Here is a 26,040-nt window from a genome sequence, read left to right as displayed (position 1 = left end):
ACACACACACACACACACACACACACACACACACACACACACACACATGTATGAGCATCTAGGTGGCACCTGTGGATAGAGTGCTGGGCCTGGAGTCAGGAAGACTCATCTTCCTGAGTTCAAATGTGACCTCTGACACTTACTAGCTGTGTGACCTGGGCAAGTCACTTAACCCTATTTGCCTCAGTTTCCTCATCTGCAAAATGAGCTAGCTGGAGAAGGAAACGGCACACCACTCCTGTATCTCTGCTAAGAAAACCTCAAATGGGGTCACAAAGAGTCAGACACGACTGAAAAACAACAAAAATACATATATGTGTAATTTAAAATTGAAGGCACACTATACTTATTTCTTAGCTATAAAAGAAACATTTGATTTGGTAATGCAAAATGTTGCTTTTGAGGATCTCCATCAAGATATGCATATGCATATCCATATGACAAAATTACACATAATTCCTTTGAATGATGGAATAGGAGATAATATTCTTCAGCTCTTTGACTTTCAGTGTAAAGTAAAGGATAGAGTGAAAGATAAGTAAAGCTCTGAATATACTTCTCATCATTGGAAAGAGGGCTGATGGACTAAAAGCCTAGAATTCTCAGACATACTCAATGTGTTCATTCGTTTTGCTTGACTATGCATATTTGTTGCAAAGAAAGAATTCTTTCTACGGGGGTTGGGGAGAGAATGGTAGATTGGAAAGTAGTGATGGATATGCCAAAAAAAAAAAAAAAAATCAGTAAACTTTTTTTGAGTCATAGGAGAAAACGAAACAGTTTTAGGAGATATAAACAGGATAGGTGTGTATAGTTTTTATGTTGTTTATTTTTATTTTTCCTCAATTACAAGTAAACAAATTTTTTTTTACATTTGTTTTTTAAAATTCTGAGTTCCAAATTCTCTCTCTCCCTCTCTTATTTTGTGGTTGATTTGATTTCAGTTGTATTCATAAGGCATTTCTAACAAGTAAAAATGTTGCATAAGAATTACTATTTTTATTAATTTAATTTCTGTTTCTTATTAATAGTCTCATCAAATGCTTTAAGTATAATGATATTTATGAGTTAGTTAAGTTTAAAAGGGTGCTGGACATCAAACTTTCTGTTTCAAAAAATGTAAATCCCAGTCAGCTTGATAGCATTTGTAATTATACACAAATTTGTATTTTAGAACTAAACTTAGTTTTAAGCAAAAAGGAGGATATATGTTAGTTATTACCGTTGAGAGAATAGAATTGTCAGTGTGGAAATCGGTGTCTTTTTACTTCCTTAGAATTCTATAGTTAAAGCTGAGACAAAAAAAAAAAAAAATACTCCATTGGGTCTGTGATCTCATTAGTGTGGCTAGTCTCTTCAAAATTGTAGATTACAAACCTTCCATGCCTGCCCATCCTGTGCCACTGTAAATTTACTGCAGGGAAGTCCACCTAGCATGCATGGCGTCTTTTTCTCTGTTTCTTACCATTCTGTAGGTACCAATAGAACATGTGTATACTGATTCCTCGATTTTCCCATGTTCATTCTGTGACTAGTCCGTCTTTTATTTTGGTTCTGGATTTCTCAAATGGCATCCTTTACGACTCTTCTCCTTTGTATTTCTTCTCTTATATTATAGCTTGCTGTCACACACCATGAGCCCTCCCGTTGCAAACAGTCTTAGGCCAATGACATTAGCATCATGCCTGGCACATAATAGGCACTTAGTAAATGCTTATTGACTGATTAATGACTAAGCATGTTTGACTGTTTTATATCTTCTATGACATTAGAAGTTGGAGCATTGAACATTTTTTTTCTGCTAGATCTTTCAGAGAGTCTTGTATAGCTTTGACATATGTAAGGGAGAAACCCAGCATTAATGGAAAGCCTTGGAGGTATCTCTTTGTTCTACCAAAGCAATTGCATTTTTATAGTCAACAAATAAGTACCGTGTGTGTTTGTGTTGTCCAACCTTTCAGTCAGTTATGTGATTTTGTAAAGATGTCAGCTATTACAGTACCATTTATCAAAACTTGTTTGTTCTTTTCTTATATCTTTATTAAGGATGCCCTTTATACATTGTAGATTATCATCATAAAATTATTTAGAGATGTCAAAATAGACATATGGGTATATAGTTCCTGATATTCTTTTCACCACCTTTTTACTTTAATGAAAATAAGATCAGAATTTTTTCCTATGCCTTTGGTATCTTCCCTTCCTACAGATACCTTGACAATCAATGCCTTCAAACTTTTGTTGCCTCTAATATGTACTTCCACAACGGATGCTTTTTAAAAATACAGCAATTTTTCTCATCTTTTTTTTCTTCAAAGCCTTTTCTAGTTCCCCCTATAGCATGTCTGTGACTGATGAAAAAATCCAACTGTTTTATTTTCACTATCCTCAATATTGAAGAGAATTTGTTATAAAAAAATTTTTTGCAGGTCTCTTTTTTTTTATGTTTGGTATCCTTCTACTTTTATCCATAAGTGCCCTTGGATGACATGTTCTTTCTGACCCTAAAGGAGCAATGAGTAGAAGTTGAAAAGAGATGAATTTATTGTTAATGTCAGAAAGAACTTTTCTGATAGCTAGAGCTGATCAGAAGTTGAATCTTCTTCCATGAGAGATTCTAGGTTCTTCTCTTCCTTAGAGGACTTCAAAAAGAGGCCTGATGACCACTTGGCTCCTATGGTATAATGGGGATTTCCTCATGTGTGGGTTGGAGTAAACAGCTGCTGAAGTCCCTTCCCACCCCCAAGTTCATTAGTTCTGTGACTGCTTAACTGAGTCTCTCACCAAGCTTCCTTGCTTCTCGTAATTTTGAGATAATACTGCTTATAAATCTTCTGTTAGATAGAATGACAAGTGTACAAAAATGTATGTGTATGTGTGTATTTATACATGTATATGTGTGTGTGTGTGTATATATACATATACATATACATATATATATACATATACATATACATATGCATATATATATATATATATATATATATACTTTTCCATATAACAGAATATACAGACACACAATCTTCTCTGTAACTTTTGGTTGTGCTATCTGTTCTCTTGGCAAATATTTGTGGCTGAGATAGTTTTTAGACTCTTCCAGTTATGTCACTTGATTTATATTAGTTAAACCTCTTTAGGAAGTTGTAATAAGTTTTTATTAGGGAATGAGTATATAGAGAAAAATGGTATCTTTAAAAATAATGTTTTTCACATCTATTCTTGATATGACATTTTCACTGATAAAAGATGTATTTTGTTCTGTTATAGTCCTTTATTATAAATAATATTTATCATCTGACTTACTTTTGGCTTCTTTCTGTATTGGTTTATAATCCCAAAGACTATTGAACACAATTGATGTAAGTCTAACCCAAGTTCTTTAAAGACAGTAAGTGCAAGTACAAAGAGGTCAGGGCAGAAAGTTGTTCCTAAACTGTCATAGCATATTGATTAAATGCTTGTGTTAAGTAAACCAGAAGCATCCATTCTGAAAATGAAATATAGACATGGATATATAGTAAGTATAGGGAATATCATGGTAAATGTTTGGGTTTTCTTTTTTTTAAGTACTGAAATGTATACTGAACTTTCTCATTACTGTGGGTACTTCCTTCATTGGTGCAGTTTGCAGCCCCTCAGTCCACTCCCTTCCAAAAGTACTCCATAGAAGATCTACCCAATGCCTTGGAAATTTTCACTTAGGGTCTTCAAATGTTTTGGGTACCATCATAGCGTTCTATGTGTTATTCTTCTTTCTTGCTACATAACTGGCCCAACTCCTTTTCCAATTATATATTTCCCAAATGTCTTTTATACGACTTTTATATAATGAGTATTCTTTGATAATATGCTAATACCTGCTTATGTTTACCATGAGAAAGTACTATACTACAATTATTTTTTCAATACAGTCTTTAAAAGAAGCTGTATTTTGAGTGAGTAATGAAATTTTATGGTTAGACTTTTTTTCTCAGTGAGTTTTGATAAGTATCACATCGCTGCTTTGCTTAGATTGCAATCTTTTCATGGCTTCAACACAAAATTTTATTGTAGCAATTGTTTATTAAAATATTCCATTTTGCCCTAAAGCACTTTCTGATCATAAATATTCAACTGTCTTTATCCTCATTCCTAGGAGCACTTGGAACAAATATAAACTTTTTGAAATCACAAAAGGTGTCCCAACCTGTTGTTGAGGTGGAAGAAGCCACTGGCAAGGTGTACCTCTGCAAGAGCAGTGGGACTTCTGTGATAAGCGGAGACAGTTTAGAAACAAATGGTAAGATAGAAGTTTTGGGGGGTTTTTTGGAGAGCGGGGGGTGGACAGAGTTTGTAGGAATGGGGTTTGAGATTAGTTGATTAACTACAGTTATTAAAACTGTATTTACATTTTGAAGAATGGCTGGATCTGGGAATATTTTGGAACCTCTTCCCTTGGAGGGCTTTAATTGAATGAGCTATTTGCCTAAAATAATTTAGTAAACTTCCTTGAAGCTTTAGATGACCTCTATGGAGTCCTTATGCCCCAATATGTGATTTATAAATTTCTCGTCTATGATATGGTGAGAGGGAGATAGATAGTAGAGAAGAGAAAATTAGGTAAAAAGAGTTTTGGTTATTTTTACAGTTTTTATAACTTTTTACATGGGTATGTTTATTATTGAAACAAATTTACTAAAACTTTTTGTGCATTGTTAAACATTTCTTTCTAATTTAGATTCAGTTGTTGCTTCTGGGCCTAATCTTGCCATTTTGGGATTGGATACATTAGAAGAACAAGAAGAAAAGGAAAGATTTTTTGCCATACTTGAAAAAGGCCTAACATCAACCATTGATTATTCGAAATTAAATAAGGAATTGGATTCTAATGAGTCTACAAAATTAAAAGATTTCCTCAGGTAATGTCAAATTATGTCCAACAAGGAAATTTAAATGTACAGTTTTTACAGTGTATTACTGAGGACATATATATACATTGAAGAGGCCAACGTTTTGCTCACATTTGAAAAACAGAAATTAGATCATTACTCAATTCTTTGCTCAATATGTGAAGGACTAGTCTTGTCTGTAACTAGAGTAGAAAGTTGCCTATGTTGCATCATTGGAGAAGCATTAGAAAGGCTGTCCTGCTCTAGCTACTTCTCCAGCTCATCCAGAATTCCACTGGCTAAAGTGGAGTTTTCCATTCCTTTGAGTAAAGTATTCTTCATACCAAAGTACTCTTTATTTGAAGAAAATAGAGTAGAGTGTGACATTAAATCACTAAAACATTATTGTGAATTAGTTTATTGGACTCACTTTCCATGGTGAGAGGCAACATGGAGTTCCTGGGTGTCATTATAACAATCCAAAAAGAAGACAGAAAAAGAAAGTGGTATTTAAGGTGTGGAATATAATAAATGATGGTTTGTGTACTGCTAACCGCTCAGAGGATATTGAAAAAAGATTTTCAGGAAAGCAAGAAAACAGTTTTAGAGGAGGTGCCATCATTTAGTTCAGTAACTAATTTTGATGAAATTTAACTGTGTCATAATGTATTGGAAATCATTTATCTGAACATCTGTCATTCTCAGTTTTATAAGAAAGAAGCAAATGATTCAAAATCAAGATAATTTGTAGGAACTTTAAAAAATGTACATATACTTCAGATTGTAGGATATACATCTCCTGAAGTTAATACCTACATAGTTCATTGTTTTATATCATCTGTAAATTGAAAAGGCAGTTTGGTATCATGCATAGAGTTCTGGACCTGTTGAGAATCTCAGGAAGACCTAGCTTCAGATTCCATTTCAGATACTTCTCACTAGAAGTTGTTTTTTTCTACTTTATAGGTTTATCAAAGGCCATGGTGCCATTGAAATCTTATGCTCCTTTTGGCATATTTACTATATATCTATCCTAGAAAAATCAGGCACCAGCATTAAATTTGTTAAAATTTCAGGTATGTTACATTAGTACTATGAGAAATACTGATATTGCCAGGAATTCAAGTCCAGGGTACAGTCAATGAAAATACAGACAATAGTTAATGTAGTAAATAATGAACACCATATATAACTCAGTTTTTAATAAACTGGAAATGAAATGTTCTTGCCAAGTACTCATAAAGATGTATACACTATATAAGTACCAAGAACTCTGGTTTTTATTGTAATATCTCCCTTCAGATAACTTTTTTCTATCAAAAATAGAAATTTAATTTTGTTTAGGATTGAAAGAATAGAAAATAATGTCATTATATATCAGAACACACTGTTATAGCTACAAGATAAAAACATAGTGCTTTTAACCTAAATAAGAAGAGATGTAACATTGCTATATGTTTTTTGTTTTTTGTTTTTTTTTTTAAAACAAAATTGAAGAGATGGCCAGAAAAATATAAATCCTCACCAAAATATGACCATTTTATTTTTTTCCCCGACATTATAAAATTGTGGCAGGGATGACAAAATGAATGAAGGAAAATTAGTATAGAGATGGTAAGATCTTAGAAGAGATAGTAAGAAACAGGAGACTGGCTGTACTGTCCTTTGACTGTAATGAGTGATTCTGGTTCAGATTATGTTGATATCGCCACCACCTTCCTGCTTGCCTGGGGTCCTACATCCTGGGAAATGAGACTCTCCATGGACTTGAGAAAGACAGAATTGATTGGCTGTCATAAACAAAAGTGACATGCTGTTTCATGAGGTGCATTATATTTGATATGATTAGGGCCTGCCTAAAATCCTTTTGCGCTTTTAATGGATCTGTGATTTTTGGCCCATGTTTAGCTTCCACCCTAGGATGAACTTGACATCTAATATGTAACCCTGGGTATTCCCCGGGCCCTTTGCTCTTCTTCCTCCATACTATTTCACTTGGTGATCTCATCATCTTTCATAGATTCAATTGTCATTTCTGTGCTGATGATACTCAGATCTGCTTATCTAGCCCTAACCTCTCAGCTGACCTCCAGCTGCCTATTAAGTATCACTAATTGCGTGTCCTATAGACATCTTAAACTCCACATATCTGAAACTGAATTCATTATCTTTCCTCCCAAAACCTCATGCCTCTCAGACTTCCCCATTGCTGTCAATGGCACCAGCATCCTCTCAGTCTTCCAAACCCCGTGTCACCTTCAATACCACACTTTCTCTGAACCCCCCCGCCATATCCAGTCTATTGGCAAAGCTTGTTGATTTTGCCTTCGTAACATCTCTCGTAAAGGCCCACTTCTGTCCTCTGATACTGCCACTCCTCTGGTGCAGGTCCTTATCACTTTACTTCTGGACAATAGCCTACTAGTGAGTCAGCCTGCCTCAAGTTTCTCCCCATTCCAGGCCATCCTCCATTTGTCTGTCAGAATGATCTTCCTTAAGTGCAGGCCTGACCATGTAACACCATCTGCTCAGTAACTCCAGTATTTCCCCATATGGGGCAGTAAGATGGCACCAAGCCAGGAGTCAGGAAGATCTGAGTTCAAGTGTGATCTCAGACAGTTACTAGCTATGTGAACTTGGGCAAGTCATTTAACCCTCTTTGCTTCAGTTCCTCATCTATAAAATGAGCTGGATAAGGAAATGGCAAACCATTCAAATATCTTTGCCAAGAAAACCCCAAGTGGGGTCACAGAGTCAGACACGACTGAAAACGGCTAAACAACAAATTTCCCTGTAACTTCTAGAATCAAATATCAAATCTTTTATTTGATGTTCAAAGCCTTTCATAACCTGACCCCCCTCCTACCTTTCCAGTTTTTTCACACCTTTCACACACATACCTCTCACATACTCTTAGATATAATAACACTGGCCTCCTTAGTCTTCCTCAAACAAGACACTCTATCTCCCGGCATTTTCAGTGGCTGTCTGTCCCCCATGCCTGGAATGCTGTCCCTCCTCAACTCGGTCTTCTGGATTTCATGGCTTTTTTCAAGTCCTAACCAAAATCCCAACTTCTACAGGAAGTCTTTTACAATCCCTCCTAATTATAGTGCCCTCCCTCTGTTCATTATTTCTTATTTGTGCTGTATATAGCTTGTTTCTAACTAGTTGTTTGTATGTTGCCTCCCCCATTATATTGTGAGCTTCTTGAAGGTAAGGACCGTCTTTTTCCTTTCTTTGTATTCTCAGTGCTTAGCACAAGGCCTGACACATAGTAGGCATTTAATAAATATTCATTGACTGACTGATATCTGTCCTCCTTATTCACCAAATATCTATTAAGCACTTTCACTGTCCTAAGTATTGATTGGAGTTCTAAGGTTCCAAATATTTATGACTGTTCCTTGATTTTTCTTGGGTTGGCCTTTCCTGAAATTGATGCAGATAATTACAAAATTCTGTATTAGTTAGAGATCCATTGTATCTCCTTACTGGAGGCAGTTACTATTTATTCCTGCGCTTTTATTGATAGATGAAGTTTTTTAAAAAGCATTTAGAGGGGAGACTCCTCCTTGGTTCTCTTTGTATCTGTTTGACCATTCCTCAGTGTCCTTTGCTGTACGTGGTTTCTGCAGTGAACTAATACCACCTCTTAAAATCCTTAGCTTCCTTCAGAACTCATCTCAAGTTCCACCTCCCCTAAGGGGCCTGATCCTCCCCAATCTCTGGCACCTTCCTCTTGTCTCCCCCCTTAGAATGAAGCTCCTTGAGGACAGGGACTGTTTCTGTTTAAAAAAAACAACCAAACAAACCCTTTTTTTGTCTTTGTATTCCCACTGTTTAGTCCATAGTAAGCATTTAATAAATAATTGATGATTCTCTCCCTGTTCTAAAACATTCTCCACCAGTCTCCAAAGCTGTAGCTTCTGTTTTAATGCAAGAATGCTTAGGGAAATTAATGGTTTTAGAGGTAACATAAATATGCCTAGAATTTTGCCTTGATAACAGTATAGTTCAAATGTAATCCTAATTAACATAAATATTTTATATAGAAATAAAACCAAAATGGAATCAACTGAAGATGAAAATGAGGATGATTCTAAACATGAGGAAATAGCAGGTAATTCCATGTTGGTCTTAAAGCAATATTGTTAAAGATGTAATATCAGCTACATTTTGCAGTTAACAGAAAGAGACATTTTGAGGTGAGAGTACCATCAGTTAAAAGGAAAATCAGTGTAGTTTTGTGGAAGAAGCTTTGAATTGTCAGGGAGGTGGGTTGGGTTACAGTTATGGCTGCTAACAAACTGTTACACAAATCATTTAAAATACCCAATACTGCAGTCTCATCTCACCAGTGGACAAACTAACACTGAAAAATTAGTTACCTTATTGCTACAAAATAGATACTCGAGTCTGCTCAGGCAATTCAGTACGCAAAAGGGCACAGCTGTCAGACAGTAAGTAGCACAACTGGCAAAATGTGTAGGTAGGCAAGCAAGAGACACCTCCATAATTGAAGGATGAGATGATTCCAACAAAACAAGTATCTAGCACTAGACACCAAGTAACTCCTGAAACAGAAGCAAAATTCTGGTCTCGCCAGTAGTTTTTGTACCCTTTTTCTAGGATAACAGCCAATCTTAGGGCAAAATTAATCCAGTGCCCACAGGGTGAATGAGTGTACCTATTTGGAAAGGGAGAGGGAAGAGAAGTGGGAGCTAAAGACAGATCCTAAATGAAGCCTTGGCCACTGTGATTCTATGTTTTTTTTTTCTTGAACCATAAGCAATATAATATCTTCCCTAAGTATAACATCACATTTTAAACTTCTTGTTTTGGGGGATTTCAGTCCCAGATTTTTATTTTATTCATATAGGGAACTCTGCTGAAGAAAATCCCTCTACCACTATGCTATGCTGCCTCTCATATAAAAGAATTCTATTTAAAAGAAAATAGTATTAAATCATTTTGGTTAAATTTTCAGAGTTCAATTCCTATTTGGGTCTTTATTAATTTACCTTCTTGTGCTCACTAAAATATAAACTGTTATCCAAATTAGAACTATAATAATTTATTCCAACATAAACCATTGAAGAGTTATATTTTTTTTTAAAAAGATTTTCACTGTTTATTTTCTGTCAGTATATTTCAAGTATTACAAGATTTGTTCAGAGTTAATTTTCAGGTAACTTTTCTAAAAGAAGAAAGAGGTCTTCAAAGAGGACCCTTTAGATGTTTACTCATTATACTGCTTTTTCATAAAGTACTATTACTTTTATGTATATATATATATATATAGCCTTCACCCAAAAATTTTAATTCAGCCTCCTACTCCTGAAGTAATGTTCTGATAATGGGGCAGCTAAGTGGCGCAGTGGATAGAGCAGCGGCCATGGATTCAGGAGGACCTGAGTTCACATTTGGCCTTAGACACATAACACTTACTAGCTGTGTGACCCTGGGCAAGTCACTTAACCCCATTGCCTAACCAAAAAAATAACAATAATAATAATAATGTTCTGATAGGTGAGAGCTAAACCTTAATTTCTAGCATCTGTAACAGTTTATTTTAATTGTTAACAACTGAGAAAGGCATTTTTTTCCATATTTGGGGTGACCTTGCTTACTTACCAGTAAGATTTTTCTCCAAAGGTTCCTAACAGCCGTTATATATTCCCTCTCTTCTGTCTTCTTCCTCAAGAGGAGTTATATTTTATCCTAGAGGCAAGAGGGAGTCACTGGAGAAAGGGACATGGTCAGATGTGGACTTCAGGTGTATCACTTTGGCAATTATGTGAAAGGTGTGTTAGAAAGGAAGACACTAGACACAGGGAGACCAAATAGGAGGCTATGTCAGTAGCACAACAGATGATGCTTATGAGTGAAGAGAAGGGGAGAGATGGCAAAAGGTAATTGCAGAGGTAGAATGGACAAAACTTGATATAAAGGATGAGGAAAAGGGAAAAGGCTGTGACTGCCTTTGTGAACCTAGGTGACTGAAAGGGTGGTGGTACCCTAACCAGAAATAAGGAAGTTAGGAAGAGGTGAGAGTTTAGAAAGAAAGTATGGAAAGAAAGATTTAAAAACTGAAAAACTATTGAAAGTATCTAAACTTTCGTTTTAAATCCCAAAATACCAAAAATAGTTGTGAGAGTTGAGACATTCCCATTAGGACAAATTTAATCTAAATTACCTTCATGTTGGCTTTGGAAGAAATCATGATTAATTGTGCTTCATTTTATTTGGAAGCCCACATAACATTTTACTGGAATTTAAAATTTTTGAAGTATTTGCCTTCTGTGTGTGTTTTTCTTTTTCCTTCAGAAAATTACAGTGATGATTTTGAAGATGAGGGAGACGCTGATGTATTGTCACCTACCGAAAAGGAAGAAAATCAAAACAAGCAAAATCCCAAATCTTTAGAAGAGATAAATGCTCCAGCCAAGGTATGCCTCTGTTGAATATTTAATAGTTGGGAATCTTGCCTTTGAGTTTTAGAATGTTGAAATGTTCTTATCCTTAGCTCCCCAAGTCAGTTCATGGTTCTTTAATACCCAGAAAACATCTTCAGAAATTTAGAATGAAGTTATTACTAAGTATCTGTGATTTCATCAGCATAAGGAATTTACTTGATGGAAACTCCCCAGAAGACAGATCTAACTTTTAGTGGCTGAGTTGATAGTTCTAAGTAAGTTTACACTGTTAATAACTATCAAAGGTAGACTTGAACCCAGGTCATCCAGACTCAAGAACCGTACCCCCTCAAATACCTCTTCAGATTCTAAAGTTAAGCTTGTGTAATTGAAAATGTTAAGAGTAGGGAATGGAGAAAAGGAAGGAGGTAGAGAATTTGGAACTGAAAATAAAGGTGAATTTCATAAAAAAAATGTAAATAAAATTTATATTGCCAATCTACTAAAAGCATATAATTTTTTTTGCAAAGCCAGTCAGTCCTTTTAGAATACAGAAACAAATTCCTCCCTCGCCCCTTCTTCCTAGCCCCAGGTATTTATAGTGGTAAGGAAAAGGGCATACTGGAATATGTTTGGCAAAAGCAATGGGTTAAGTTCTTCTCATTACCCAAAGGAGGGCCCTGATGATACTTCTCTTACCCCACCTCTCTCATCTACCTCCAGTTCTCCTCAGTAGCTGATAAGGTGAAGCAATGATTATTAAGCTATTACTTGATGTTTATGTTCCAAATTTTGTTTTAGGTAACAAATGTTACTGTGGTAATAATAATAGATTGAATTTGTATCTAGCACTTTAAGGATTAAAAAATGTGTTCCCAGTAATAATAGTTCTATGAAACAAGTACTACAAATAATCATCTTCTTGTTGTCCCCATTTTGAGTTGAGCAAACTGAGGCTTGGAGGGATTGAGTGATTTACGAGGAGTTACATAGTAAGTATGAACTCTGGATTTGAACCAAGGATTCTTTATGTAAATTCCGTACTCTTTCCACTACATCACTTTACATGCATAGGAAAAGCCCTGTTCCACTGCATTTTGTGGCTGCATTCTGGAAATTTTGCAAAGGAGTTTTTTCACATGCCTGTGAAGAGCAAGGACACTTCCCCCCCTGATCGTCCCTCACCCCCTCAGTTTGTTTCCTTTTCTGTAAAATTAGGATAATTCTTGTGCTTATCCATTATGAGGATCAATTAAGTTATGTAGGTAAAGCACTTTAAAATGATAAAATACTCTAAAAATGTAAGTTATTCTAAATGATACCTTCCATATGCAGAATATAAAACTTGTTCAGAAGCAATGATAATTCTCAGGAGAGATTTCAACTCTGACCTTTCCTAATTCTACTCATTGTAGAACATCTGATCTCCTTGTTAATAGCCTCACCTTTCAGAAGGTAGAGAAAATAACTAAAGGAATTAGTATTCTGGACTCAGTTCTTACCTGCAATAATTTATAAAGAATTTGACTAGGTGGTTTCATGGATAGAGCACTGAATTTGGAGTCAAAGAACCTGAGTTCCAATCCTGGCACTGTCAATAATTACCTGTTTAACTTTAGTCAAGTCACATAAAGGTCTGTGAGCTTTCTTCTTCTATAAAATGAGACCCTCGGACTACTTTACATCTAAAGTACCCTCCAGCTCTAAATTTTTACTCCCATATGTGGCAACAGGAATCTGAGAAAATAACTCTCTTATCTTGGTTTACAATAGAAAAGAAATGAAATCCTCTGAATTGTCACACAGGTACCCTGGATTTAATAAAGCTGACATTGTAAATGTCAAAGCATAAATGAATGAAATAATTTTAACTGAGAACTCAGCATGAAGAATGAGAGATTCTGTAGCATTAAATCTTAACTATGTAAAAGTATAGGAGTTCAATGAGAAAGAACAGTGGGAGACATCAAAAGGAACCAAAGTTGTTGTACGGGGGTAACTTCAAAGTAGAAAATAAGAGGGTCAAAATATGAAAAAAGGAATACAATCAAGAACAAGTACAAGAGAATATCATTAACCTCTAAGAATGATTCTAGGAAGGCAAAAAATCACAATGAATGAGATTTGTGAAAAAAGCTAAAAGTAACAAATGTATTTTTTCTGTGTGGAGTGTGTTTCCCACATAGGTAAGAATAAGGCCACTGCTTAGGGAAGGTAGTTTTTGTTTTGTAATTAGAATTTTTTTTCCAGTTAGCAAGCATTTATTTTCTCTCCCACTTCCTCCCTCTTCTGCTGAAAAAAAAAAAAAAGGAAAGGAAGACTCTTGTTACAAATATGCATAGTCAGGTCCAAATTTTTTCCTTATTGGTCATGGTGAAAAATGTGTATCTCGTTCTGCATGTTTAGACCATCACCTCTCAAGAGATAAGGTACCATTCATTCATCCTCTAAAATGATGGTTAGTCATTGTGTTGATCAGAGTCCGTAAGTTTTTCAAAGTTAGTTGTTATAATGTTTAGTCCTTATATAAGTTATTTTGGTTCTGCTCACTTCATTCTGCATCAGTTCATATGAGTCCTCTCATGCATCTTTGAATCTGACCCTTTCATCATTTCTTACAGTGCAGTAATATTCCTTTACATCGTATGCCATACTTTGTTCAGTCATTCTCCAATTGACGGATACCTCCTTAGTTTCTAGTTCTTTGCCACTACAAAAAGAACTGCCATATAAATATTTTTGTACATATGGATCCTTTTTAAAAAATTTGGGAGTATAAGCCTAGTATTGTTATCTCTGGGTCAAAAGCTATTCGCAGTTTACGAATTTTTTGTTTATAATTCCAAATTGCTTTCCAGAATGCCTTTACCAGTTCGCAACTTTGTCAACAATACATTACTGCTCCTGTTTGCCTGAAGCTTTTAGGGAAGATAAATTGACAAACTACATAGCCTTATCTTTTAGGTCCCACCCGTGGAGGTTTTTCTTTGGTAAGGGAGAAGAGAAAGCCAGGGACCTTCCTGCTGGCAGAAGGCTTTTTTCCCTGCATTCAAGCTCAAGTGACCCTCTATTTGACTGGAGACATATTACCCAAGTGCCTTTGACTCTAACCTTGAAGCAAAGAGGCTAATGGGAAAGAGTCAGTAGAGAAAGTCTGGCCAACATCAATTGGGAAACAAGTTATGATATGTGAATGTGATGGAATACTATTGTGCTGTAGGAAATGATGAAGGGGATGGTTCCAGAAAATCTGGCAAGATTGATATGAATTGATGCTAAGTAAAGTGAGTAAAACCAGGAGAGCAATCTACACAGTAATTGCAGTAGTATAAAGATAATCAACTGTGAAATACCTAGTAACTCCAATCAGTACAATGATTCACCACAACTCCAAAGGACTTATCATATAAAATGCTATCCACCTCCAGACTCGGAGTGCAGAATGAAAATTATATTTTCCTCTATTTTTCTTTCTTTTTACTGGAAGATATGGTTAATGCAGAAATATGTTTTCATGACTTCATATGCATGACAGATATCCTATTTCTTCCCTTCTCAATAAGTATGCGAGGGGCTGAAGGGAGAAAATGTGGAACTAAAAATAAAAGTTAAATTTAAAAAAAAAAAGGTATGCGCAGACCAGAAGCAAAAGGTTGTCCAATGCAAAAGATGCTAGTGTAGGGCCATTGGCTATAATAAGTCCCAAGCCACCCATTGTAAAAAGGCGAGAAAGCTGTAGAGCATATAATTACTAGTCTTAAAGTTTACTAAATGAATCATCCTTGCTTTCTCAGTGGCTAATTCCCATTCATAGGGACCATCCAGGAATCAAGCATTTGAGAGTTTTCTTTTTAGCATGTGCCAACATGCTGGCCCATCCTCATACATGTTCCATAAGTTCCCAGTTCAAATCAAGGAGGCTCCATACATGTCCCCAGTTCAAATCAAGGAGGCTCCCCTGATTATCATCATCACATATATAAAGTGCTTTACAAATGTAAAAATGCTATATACTTGTCAATTTATTATAATAGTTGGAATGAAAAAGGTAATAATTTCACTATGTTCTGGATTGGTCCCTCTACATATATAGTATCCTCTTCAGCTTTTGCACATCAAATTCTTTTAGGAGAAACTAACAGAGGAAGGTTCAAAGCAAGGTGACCACAGTGGTAAAATCACTGCAGTTTGTATCCTGTGAAAAATGCTTGAAAAAAAAAAGATTTATTTTTCCTGAAGAAGATGAAAGGAAGAAATGAATGTTGTTTTCAATTATTTGAAGGGCTGTCATAAAGAAGAGGGAAACAGATTGGTTCTGTATTGTTTGATAAATCTGATTATCATTGAGTAGAAAGGATAGAAAGAAATTTTGATACAACATAAGGAAAAACTTTTCTATTATGATTTAGAGTGGAATGCTCTATCCCAGAAGATAATGAATACCCTTTCACTGAAGGTAATGTCATCTGTCAACTATGATGTAAGTAGGGAGGCTTTCTCAGTGGGAAGCTAGACTAAAATAGACTTCTAAGGTCCTTTCCTACTTTCTGTGATACTTGGCTATGATATAACATCCTGTGCCTTTTTTTTTTCAGTATAAGAAAGTAAAAAGAATACTTAATTTTGCAAGCCAAGAGAAATGGGTTCTAGTCCGGCTCTTTTACTAACTTATTGAATGACTATGGACAAATGACTTCTTTACTTTGTGCTTCACTTTCCTCATCTGAAAATGACAGTATTGGAGGCAACTAGGTGGTGCTGTGATTAGAGTTCTGGCCTTGGAGTCAGGAGGACCTGAGTTCAAATTCAGCCTCAGACACTTAACACTTACTACCTGTGTGACCCTGGGCAAGTCACTTAACCCCAAAAAAGAAAAAAAAAGAGAGTATTGGACTAGATCTGAATGTCAATGATTCATCATGCAAGCCTTATAATTTTCTGGTCTCTTTAGTATATAGCCTGCTAGTCTAACTAGAATACAACCATATTCAAATTGAGGTAACTATATTTTAGATGCTTTTATTCCTTTGGGCTCTATTCATGCCTTTTATATGGTACTAGTCTAGTTTATATATTGAAGAGGAAAATATTTAAAGTATTTTTAACTGTTATAGCATTCCTGTGACAATAGGAATTCTGAATCAATAGGAATAATCTAAAAAGTAGAAAAAAGGTTTTCCAAGTTGTTCAGGTTTTGATATGAATGTTAGTAATTTTATGCTAGTTTTTAAGTTTACATTTTTAATTTGCAATTTTAATTTACACTTTTTCACTTTTAACTTAGAAAGAAGAGAAAACTGGCATGCTAGCCAATGGTGAGTAGCTTTTATGTTCTAAGGTTATAACTGGGCAATAAGATTTGGCCGAGCTACAAATAAAACATCCTAGAAAAACTAGTATTCTAATGCAAGGAATAAGATTCTGCACATCTTATCAATAATATATTCCTTACAGCTAACTCAAATCTTATCAATGTAATTTTAAAATAATTTCCAATTTATTATTTTCTTAATAGAAAGATAAGAGTGGATCATTATTTTCCCCTCATTCCTAAAATATAAATATATATAACCATGTCATTTGTTAGATATATTATGTATATTTAATCTGTCTATAAGCATTTTCATTCTATTTAGTATGTACCGAATATGTGACCCAAATGCTCTTATTCTAGAGAACCACAAATTGACCTCTTTATTTCATTTTTCCTTCATATATTCTTTTAGTCATGCTGCTGGATTCATTAGATTCAGTTGCAGAAGTGGAACTGGATTCTCAAGATAAAACAACAACCAAATTACAAGCACAGCCAGAAGTTACTGATAATGAAATGACCAGGACAGGTAACAATGTTTTTTAAATTGTCTGCTCTCTAAATGTACACCTTTTTAAAAATTGCCATTTTGTGATTGCAGCTTCATATCTCGAAAAATATTACTCTAATGACTTTACCTTTAAGGATTTGGTAAGAAATCTGTAGATTTAAGCATTTCAACCATTTAAGTCATAGCTATGGTTTAATTGTGACAAGGAAATCCTAATTTGCATAATAATGGATATTATTTGAGTCATTAAAATTCTTGACATTGACTTGAGATTGTTTTCTTTGTATGTTGTAGCTCTTCTACCAGTTTAGTGTTTTAGGGAAGAGAAGTAGAATGATACATTTCTTCATTATACCTCAGGATCATCAGATTTAAAACTTAAAGGCATACTAGAAAATACTCAGTGAACATCCGAATTTTTTAGATGAGAAAACTGGGGTTCAGAGAAGTTAATGAATTTAATGTGATATTAAAGTTAATGTCATATCCTAGGAGATATGACAGAGACTGCTGAAGATAACTATATCAGATCAAATCTAAAAGAATACAGTCCGCAGCGGGGAAAGCCTTCCAGGCATGGACAGCTGGAGGAAATGCCCAGAGCTGGAAAATGAAGTATCTTGTTTGTAGGAACTACAGTGCCACTGGACTGAAGAATAAGTGGACAGAGTTGGGGTGGGGGTAATTAAGATGTAAGAAGACTGGCAAGGTAGGAAGTAGCTAGGTGAAGAAGGACTTTGAAAGTCAAATAGAATTTTTATACTTGATTTTGGAAGTCATAGGGGAACCATTGGAATTTACTGAATTGGGTTGGGGATTTAAGGTGGGGTAGAGAGCAGATAGGGTTAGATAGGGAAGATCAGTTTGATATTGATTCAGCTAAATGGAGGCTGGACTGGAGTGGGAAAAAACCTGAGGTGAGAAGACCAACCAGCAAGCTTTTGCAATAGTCTATGCTAACGGTGATGAGGGCCTTCACCAGAGTGGTAGTAGTTCTAGATGAAAGAAGGGGAGTAGACACAAGAGATAGAAACAAAAGAACTTGACCACTGATCTGACATATGGAGGGTGAGAGAATGAGGAGTTTAAGGTGATGCCTAGATTGTGAGCCAGGGTGATTGAGAAGGATGGTAGTACCCTTAACAGTAGTAGAGAAGTTAGGAGGAAGGGAGAGTTTGGGGAGAAGACTATTAGTTCAGTTTTGAACACTTTGAGTTGTAAGATGTATATGAAACCTCCAGTATAAGATATCTAAAAGGTGGTTGGGGAATATGATAACTCTAGCATATGATAAACAAGAAAAGTACAGCACTCCCATCAACTTTCTTGGTTCCCTCTTGAGAGAAGGCAGACTGCTGAAAGAAAAAGGAAAATACTCTCCAAAGGGAAAGGGAGTAAGGGAGAACTGGGTGATATTTACCTTTATACACATGGCCTCAGTATATTTTTTTTCATCTGATGTAACAGCTTGACTAGATTCAATTCAGCAAATATTTATTTTTAATTTTTTTCAATTATCAAACATTTTTTTCTCTCCCTCCTCTTCTGTCCCTGAAGAAAAGGAAGTATTTCCATATTAGCCATGTCCAAAAATGCTACATATTCCAGCAGCTCTCATCACCAAGCATTTACTAAGCACCTACTGTATGCATGACCCTCGCGATAAAAAGAAAAAATAGTCTTGCTTCTATGTGTATACAGCTAAGTAAATATCAAGAATGTATATATATATATATTATATATATACATATATGTATATATGTAATGATTGTGTGTGTGTGTGTATATATATGTCTACACACACACACACACACACACACATGCGCGTGCGCGCACACACAAAATTATTTCAATAAAGAGAGACTGCCAAGAACTGCAGGGATCAGAAAAGGCCTTATGATAGATAGTGGTGTTTGAGCTAGAATAGATTCATGATAGTACTATCTTTGAAATATGGGCCTGTTGCCTTTGTCTAAGATTATGGCTGCAGAAACTAATTGCTGACTTTAGTTCTTTTCACAATAAGAGCGCATTAATTCAGGCCTCTGCATAAGGGTTTGGCCAGTGTTTACAGGATATATGAGGCAGCATGTTATGGTGGAAAGAACACTGGATTTGGAGTCAGGAGAGACCTCGGTTCAACTCTTGATTCCAGAACTTTCTACTGATATGACTTTGGACAAATCACTTCACCTTTCCAACTTTCAATATTTTCTCTGTGAAATGGGGATAATATCTCCTTAGATTATTTTGAGAATTGATTGATTTAATATACTTAAAGTGAATGTTTTATAAATCTTAAAACACTATATAAATGTCAGCTGTTACTACTATTATTTTGTTATTATTTCTATTATCATCAACACTACTACCAACATTCTATCATATAGTAAGAGTCATGCCAGTACATTTGTTTGTTCTCTCTCTACTTGCTATAGAGAGGTTAGTATGTTTACCAGCAACATATATTGGCTCTCTAAAGATGGACTGCATTCCTAAGGTAACAGATTCATAGATTGGAAGAACCTCAGGGCACCATCTAATGTAATCCACTCTTTACAGATGTCTGAAACCCAGAGGAAACTGAGGTCCAAGGAGGTGACATTTCCCAAGGTCACACTGTAGGTCACCAGTCCAGGATTTGAACCCATATCATATAAATCCAGTATTTCTACTCTACTGTGGAAGCTTGCTCCTAAGATTTAACATTTATGTTAGAAGACAGAGAAGCCCTTTTGAAACACATATTTTAAATTTAATATGGAACTGTGAGCACTGAACATGGAGTCATGGGAACTGAGTTTGAATCATGCCTGCCACTGATTTATTAGTGTGACTTTAAGCAAGTGACTTAATCTCTCTGGGCTTCAGTTTCTTCATCCATAAAATAAGGTGGTTAGCCTAGATGAGCTCAAGGTTCCACTTTGACCTTAAGATCCCTATGATAAGTATTACATAAATTATAAATCTCTGACTTAGGATAGTTTCTTCCCACTCAGGGCTTCTCTGAACAGCAACCAGGCTGTCAAGAGCTAACAGTACCATTTGTTGATAATCATGAAGAACTGTGTGATCCCGTTCTCTTCTCTGGTGCCTGCTTTCTTCCCTTAGTCTGGAAGGCTGTATTTGTTTTATTTCTTCTACTCTCAGTCTTTTACTATTTATACTAATTCCACCTCAGGCAGTCTCTCCCATGTCCACATTTTTTTTAGCCCTTCTGCCTTACATCTTCCAACATTTACCCATGTACCACTAGAAAAAAAAATTATCTCTATGTTATTTGTGAGCCAAGAATGACCTTTATTGTAGCTGATAAGCTTAAGAGTAGTGTTTATGATACATTTAAATTGAGAGGTTTGTAAGTAAAATTAAACACACATACCACCTACCTTATTTTCCAAAGATAGCATTTTGTTTTCTGCCCCTTTTCCTTTGCATAGGCCTAGAACATATTCCTTCCTCTCTTCTACCTCTTGAAATTCCTGGCTGTAATCAAAACTCACATCACTTGCTGCTTCCTGCATGATACCTTTCTTGGATTCTGATTGCAGCATTCAACTGAAACTGCTCTCTCCAAAGTTAACAGTAATCTCTTACTTGCCACTTGGTGTTTTCTCAGCCTTTGTTCTCTGCAGCTTTTCACACTATTGATCACCCTCTCATCCTAGATAGTCTCTCCTCTCTAGGTTTTCATGACTACTCTCTTCCGGTTTTTCTCCTCCTCACTCTCTTTGGCTGCCCGTCTCATTGACAAACCATGGGTGTCTTCCAAGACTGTTCAGGGCCCTCTTTTCCCTTTGTACTGTTTTCCTTGGTCATCTTTTGAGCTTCCATTGGTTTAACAATCATCTCTATGCATGTAATTCCCAGATATATATAAATCCAATCCTAAACTCTCCTGAGCTCCAGTGTTCCATCACCATCTTCCTGTTGGACATCTTGAACTAGATAGACATCTCAAACAAAATCTGTCCAAAATAGAACTCATTACTTTCCTTCCAAACCCTCTCTTCTTCCTTATTTCTCTGTTATTGTTAAGGGCACCACCATCTTCCCAGTCATTAGGCTTGAAACCTGGGTGTCACACTCAACTTCACCGTAACACTCATCTCACATATCTGGTCTGTCACCGAGTCTTGTCATTTCTGTCTTTACAACATCTCTTGTATATGTTCTGTTCTCTCTACTCACACAGCAGGCAGTCTGATATAGGCCCTCCTCCTCACCTCACATCTGGACTATTGGCATAGTCTTCTGGTTGGTGTCCCTGCCTCAAGTCTCCCCCTGCTCTAATCCATTCTCTACTCAACTATTGAACTGATCTTCCTAAAACGCAGGTCTGACCACACATATCACTTCCCTATTCCATAAATTCCAGTGGCTCTCTATTCCCCAGAAGACTCAAATAGAAAATCTTCTGTTTGGCTTTTAAATTTAATAACCTGGCTCCTTCTTACCTTGGCAGTCTTCTTACTTTTTACCCTCCTCTGTGTACTCTACAGTTTAGTTAAAGATGCCTTGTTGTTCCTCACACAAGATCCCCCCAAGAGTCCTGACACCTTTGCCTGTTCTCTGCCATCCCCTGTGCTTAGAATGTTCTCTCCCTTCAGCTCTTAACTCTCAGCTTCCTTGGGATATATATAAGCTCCTCCAATAGAACATAAGCTCCTTATGAGAGGGACTGTTCTCATTTTTATGTTTGTATCACCAGTGCCTAGAAAATTTTAAGAGTGAATGCTCTCATATACTGTGATATATTTTGGATTTTTATTGGCACATTTTAGATTTAATAAATGCTTCTTGAATTGAATTGAAAGTAACATTCAGAAACTCCATAAAGTCATCACCTACCCCCTTGAAGTAGACCTGTACAAAACTTAATGACACGTCTTTATTGAACTCCCAACAGATATCGAGTAATGATGTTCTGTTTATAATAAATTTCGTGAAATTATATCAAAATTATATTTCCACCAGGTATGTCTTACGGACAAAGCAACAGTGACCTGGAAGCACTGCATCAGGCCTATCATCATATTGATCAGTCTTTGGGAGACACAGATGAACACAAAATTGAGAGTAGCAAGAGCTTACTGCAGGATGTTCCTCAGGAAACGGATGAGTGCTCAAAAAACATCTCTACTCCTGAATCTGGTAAAATGCTAATAACTGTGACATGATTATTGCTTTGTTTGGTGAAACAGCAACCACCGATAGAAGTGTTCTTACTTATGTTCCTAGGATATAGAAATATAACTTTAAGCAGCAGTAGCTCTGTGTTGTTATAGGATACTTTTGGATGATGTTTAATGTAATTTACATTCACTGTATTAATAGTAAAATGTGTGTCTTTTATTGTGTCTATCCTCATTTTAAGGATTAACTCAAAAACAATACTAGGCATCATAGATTTAGCTAAAGTTACAACCATTAATAGGGTTTCAATTTCCCAAAATACATCTTGAACAATAAGAAAATTTAAATGTTTAAAATATTTTATTGATTTAATGAAATTACATCATTTACATACTTTTAACCTATGATAATAGAGCAGCTGGGTGGTATAGTGGATAGAGCACTGAGCCCAAAGTAAAGAAGATTCATCTTCCTGAGTTGAAATCTGGCCTAAGATACTTACTTAGCTGTGTGATCCTGGGCAAGTCACTTAACCTCTTTTCCTCATCTGTAAAATGAGCTGGAGAACGAAATGGCAAACCCTAAATGGGGGTCACAGAGAGTCAGACATGATTGAAAAACGACTTAGCAGCAGCACCTGTAGAGGGTCAGTGTATATTTGGATCAGTATACAGAACTGGCTTTCATTTATAGTCAAAGAAGGCACTGCTTATGGTGTAAAAAGACATCCCTCTCTGTAGTTGAAGGATATTGCTAACAAACCATTTGAAGAAAATGTAATTTTGATTCTAATTTTCTCTTAGAACTGATTTTTATTTTTAGCAATTCATATAATTCTTTTATTCCCCTAGACCTGCATACTGTAGAGGAGTTGATGAAGCCTATTAGAATGGATTCATTACATGGCAACTGTTTTGGTGGGCAGCCTGTCAGGTAGCTATTTCTTTGTATATGTTCTATTTTTTAAATAGAGGCCATGGACAATTTTAAAGCAATTTACTCTGATCAAAAATATTTCTGTTTACTTATTATTTTATACTAGTATTATCAAGTTCAAAATAAGTTACATTTTTATGTGCTCTGACTTCGTGGGATTGATCCTTACTGGATAAGCATCAAAATTTCTGATAATTATATATATCCCAATTTCTGCCTAGTTATTAATTGCCTAAATCAGGTCAAGAATAAGTACTAGTATATTTAATTGGGATATCCATAACATGTCTGATTATGACCAAATTTCTGAATATTTTCTAAATGTTATTTTACCTATATTTTAAATTTTGATTACTCACTTCAGTGTCATATTGGGTTAAAGCTTTTTGAAATGTATAAATAATTATGGTTCAAAACCATAGTAGGTTTTTTTAGAGGAGAATGCTGTCATATACTGTGATGAACTTAAATTTTTTGTAACTGCTGTAATTTTGATCTATCAGTCAACAAATGTTTATTAAATTTCTACTTTGTGCCCTGCACTAGGCTAGGCACACAGAAAACAAGGACAAAGAAAAAAACAATATCTATTCATGAGGAGTTTGTATTCTAATGAAGGAGATAACAAGTGCATATGAAACTATATGGAACACACAAATATAAGAATATATAGAATAAAGTTAAGAAATAAAAACAAAGAAACACAAAGTAGTTAAATACAAGGTAGTTTGGGAGGGAGGGTGCTAGCAGTTGGGGAGATCAATAAAGACTTCATGCCACAAATGGTGCCTCGACTGCATCTTAATTGAAGAGAGAGACTGTCTGAGGGCCAGATAATAGGGTGGTACATTCCATGCATGTGGAATGGCCACTGCAAAGGCAGAGATATAAAATATAGAATGTTATGAATGAAGAACAAAGAAAAGGCCATTTTAGTTGAGTTTCAATGTGTAAGAGGGGAGTAATGTTCAATTTGGCTGGAAAAGTAAGTTGGGGCTAGATTGTATAGGGCTTTAAAAGTTAAACAGTGGAAATTATATTCTATTCTAGAGGTAATAGGAAGCTACTGAGGTTGGTTAAGTGGGAGAGTGACATGGTCAGTTCTACACTTAAAGTTACTTTGGCAGTGTAGTCTAGAATAGATTGGAGTGGTGAGTGACTTGAGACATGAAGACCAATAAGAAGTTGCAATCATCTGGGCAAGAGGTCATGAAGGAATGAGCTAAAGTGTAGTTGTGTCGAGTGGAAAGAAGGGCCCAAATGCAGGAGATGTTGTAAAGGCAGGAAGGGCAAAATTTGGTGCCTAACTGATTCTGTGGGGTGAGGGGTCAGACATGATGTTGGGATTATGAACCATGGACTGGAGGGATGGTGGTACCTGTAACAGAAATAGGGAAGTTTTGAAGAGGGGAGTTATTAATGGCAAGGAAAAAGTTCAGTTTTAGACACATTGAGCTTGTTATCTCCATGACATCCAGCTTGAAATGTCTAATCAGCAATTGGTGATACAGAATGAAGCTTAGGGGTGAGACTGGGACTACATATGTGTTTATGGGAGTCATCTACTTAGAGATGATAGTTAAACCCATGGGAGCTAATGAGTTACTGAGAGAGAAGAGTATAGAGAAGAGAAGAGGGCACAGGACAGGACATTGTGGAATATTCAGTTAGAGACCATGATATGAATAATAATGAGTAAAGGAGACTAAGAAGGAGTGAGTAGACAGGTGGTGAACTAGAAGAAAGTAATGTCACAATAAAAATCATAATTTCTTGTTCTATTTGATACAATTATCTACTTGAATTTTGAAGGAAGGAAACTAAATAGTATGGATGTAGGATATGTGTATGTTTTACATAAAAATAATATAAATCTTGTTAACTTTGTCATGGTTAAAAAATATTAAAATAAAAATATTTCTTTATACTGTAATGCCTAGTACATAGCTGGTGGGTTAAAAGATGTTTGTTGAATAGAAGAATATAAAGACTGAATGAATAAACACAATTACATGATAGTATCTAAATACACTAAAAAAATTCAGAAGTAATAAAGTTAAAAGATTTGTGCCAACAAATCTTGGAAGGGTCAATAAAAAATAACATTTGCTGCATTCTCTGCATCTTTTTATAGCACGAAAAAACTGATTGATAGCAAGACAACTGAATTTGTTAGTCCTCTGCCTCTTAAGAAACAACCTCCTGTAATGTCTCATGAGCAGCAGCAGCAGCAGCAGCATTTGGATCAGTTTTTTGAAAAGAATGAGAAGAATACTTTTTTGCAAAAGACTACAAACAAAATTAGCGAAAGTAGTTTGCCAAGAGTGACTCCGACTGAAGAACATCTAGATAAAATGCACCTTGATCTTTTAAGAAAAAAACTATCCCAAGATTCTTCACCTTTATTTCATGATAATAAAATTAATCAAGTAAGTATTATTTCAGATTATTAAAATTTTAATCTGATAAATTATAGGTGTTACAAGTAATACATATTATCTTAATTAATTGCAATACATGTTGTCCTGGAAAAAACACTGACTGTGGAGACCGAAAGACTGGATTTGCATCCCAGCTGTGCTGCTGATTACTTCCGTGATGTGTATGACATTAGACAGGTCATCTAGCACCTCTAGTTTTAACCTAGTTCCCTCATCTGTAAAGTGAATGTTTTGGCTTAAATAGCTTCTGAGGTCCTTTCCAGTTCTGAAATCCTCTGATCCTGTAGAAATAGCTGATGACACTTGATTGAAAGATGTGAAGAACCACCAATCTTTACCTGTAACAAATAATGAATTTATTAGAAAATAAGCTTGTTGAGCTAAAAATTAGGTCCCTTATATTAGAGTTTAGCAG

At 35.6% G+C, this 26,040-nt stretch overlaps 1 protein-coding gene across 1 annotated transcript in view; it reads left to right on the top strand.

Annotated features, from left to right (window-relative positions):
* The window catches only part of CEP162 (centrosomal protein 162), a 111,365-nt gene that overhangs the window by 28,134 nt on the left and 57,191 nt on the right, over positions 1 to 26,040 (top strand). Inside the window, exons 4-12 of the mRNA XM_027854209.1 lie at positions 4,136 to 4,279; positions 4,718 to 4,898; positions 8,924 to 8,991; positions 11,199 to 11,320; positions 16,572 to 16,602; positions 17,014 to 17,130; positions 22,090 to 22,266; positions 23,100 to 23,181; positions 25,319 to 25,613. Coding sequence (XP_027710010.1) covers positions 4,136 to 4,279; positions 4,718 to 4,898; positions 8,924 to 8,991; positions 11,199 to 11,320; positions 16,572 to 16,602; positions 17,014 to 17,130; positions 22,090 to 22,266; positions 23,100 to 23,181; positions 25,319 to 25,613 — 1,217 coding nt within the window. The remainder of the gene's footprint in view (positions 1 to 4,135; positions 4,280 to 4,717; positions 4,899 to 8,923; positions 8,992 to 11,198; positions 11,321 to 16,571; positions 16,603 to 17,013; positions 17,131 to 22,089; positions 22,267 to 23,099; positions 23,182 to 25,318; positions 25,614 to 26,040) is intronic.

Source organism: Vombatus ursinus, unplaced genomic scaffold (assembly GCF_900497805.2).
Source record: "Vombatus ursinus unplaced genomic scaffold, bare-nosed wombat genome assembly UNPS02000582.1, whole genome shotgun sequence".
NCBI lineage: Eukaryota > Metazoa > Chordata > Mammalia > Diprotodontia > Vombatidae > Vombatus > Vombatus ursinus.
The sequence above is the reverse complement of the archived record's forward strand: the minus strand, read 5'-3'. Positions and strand labels throughout refer to the sequence as shown.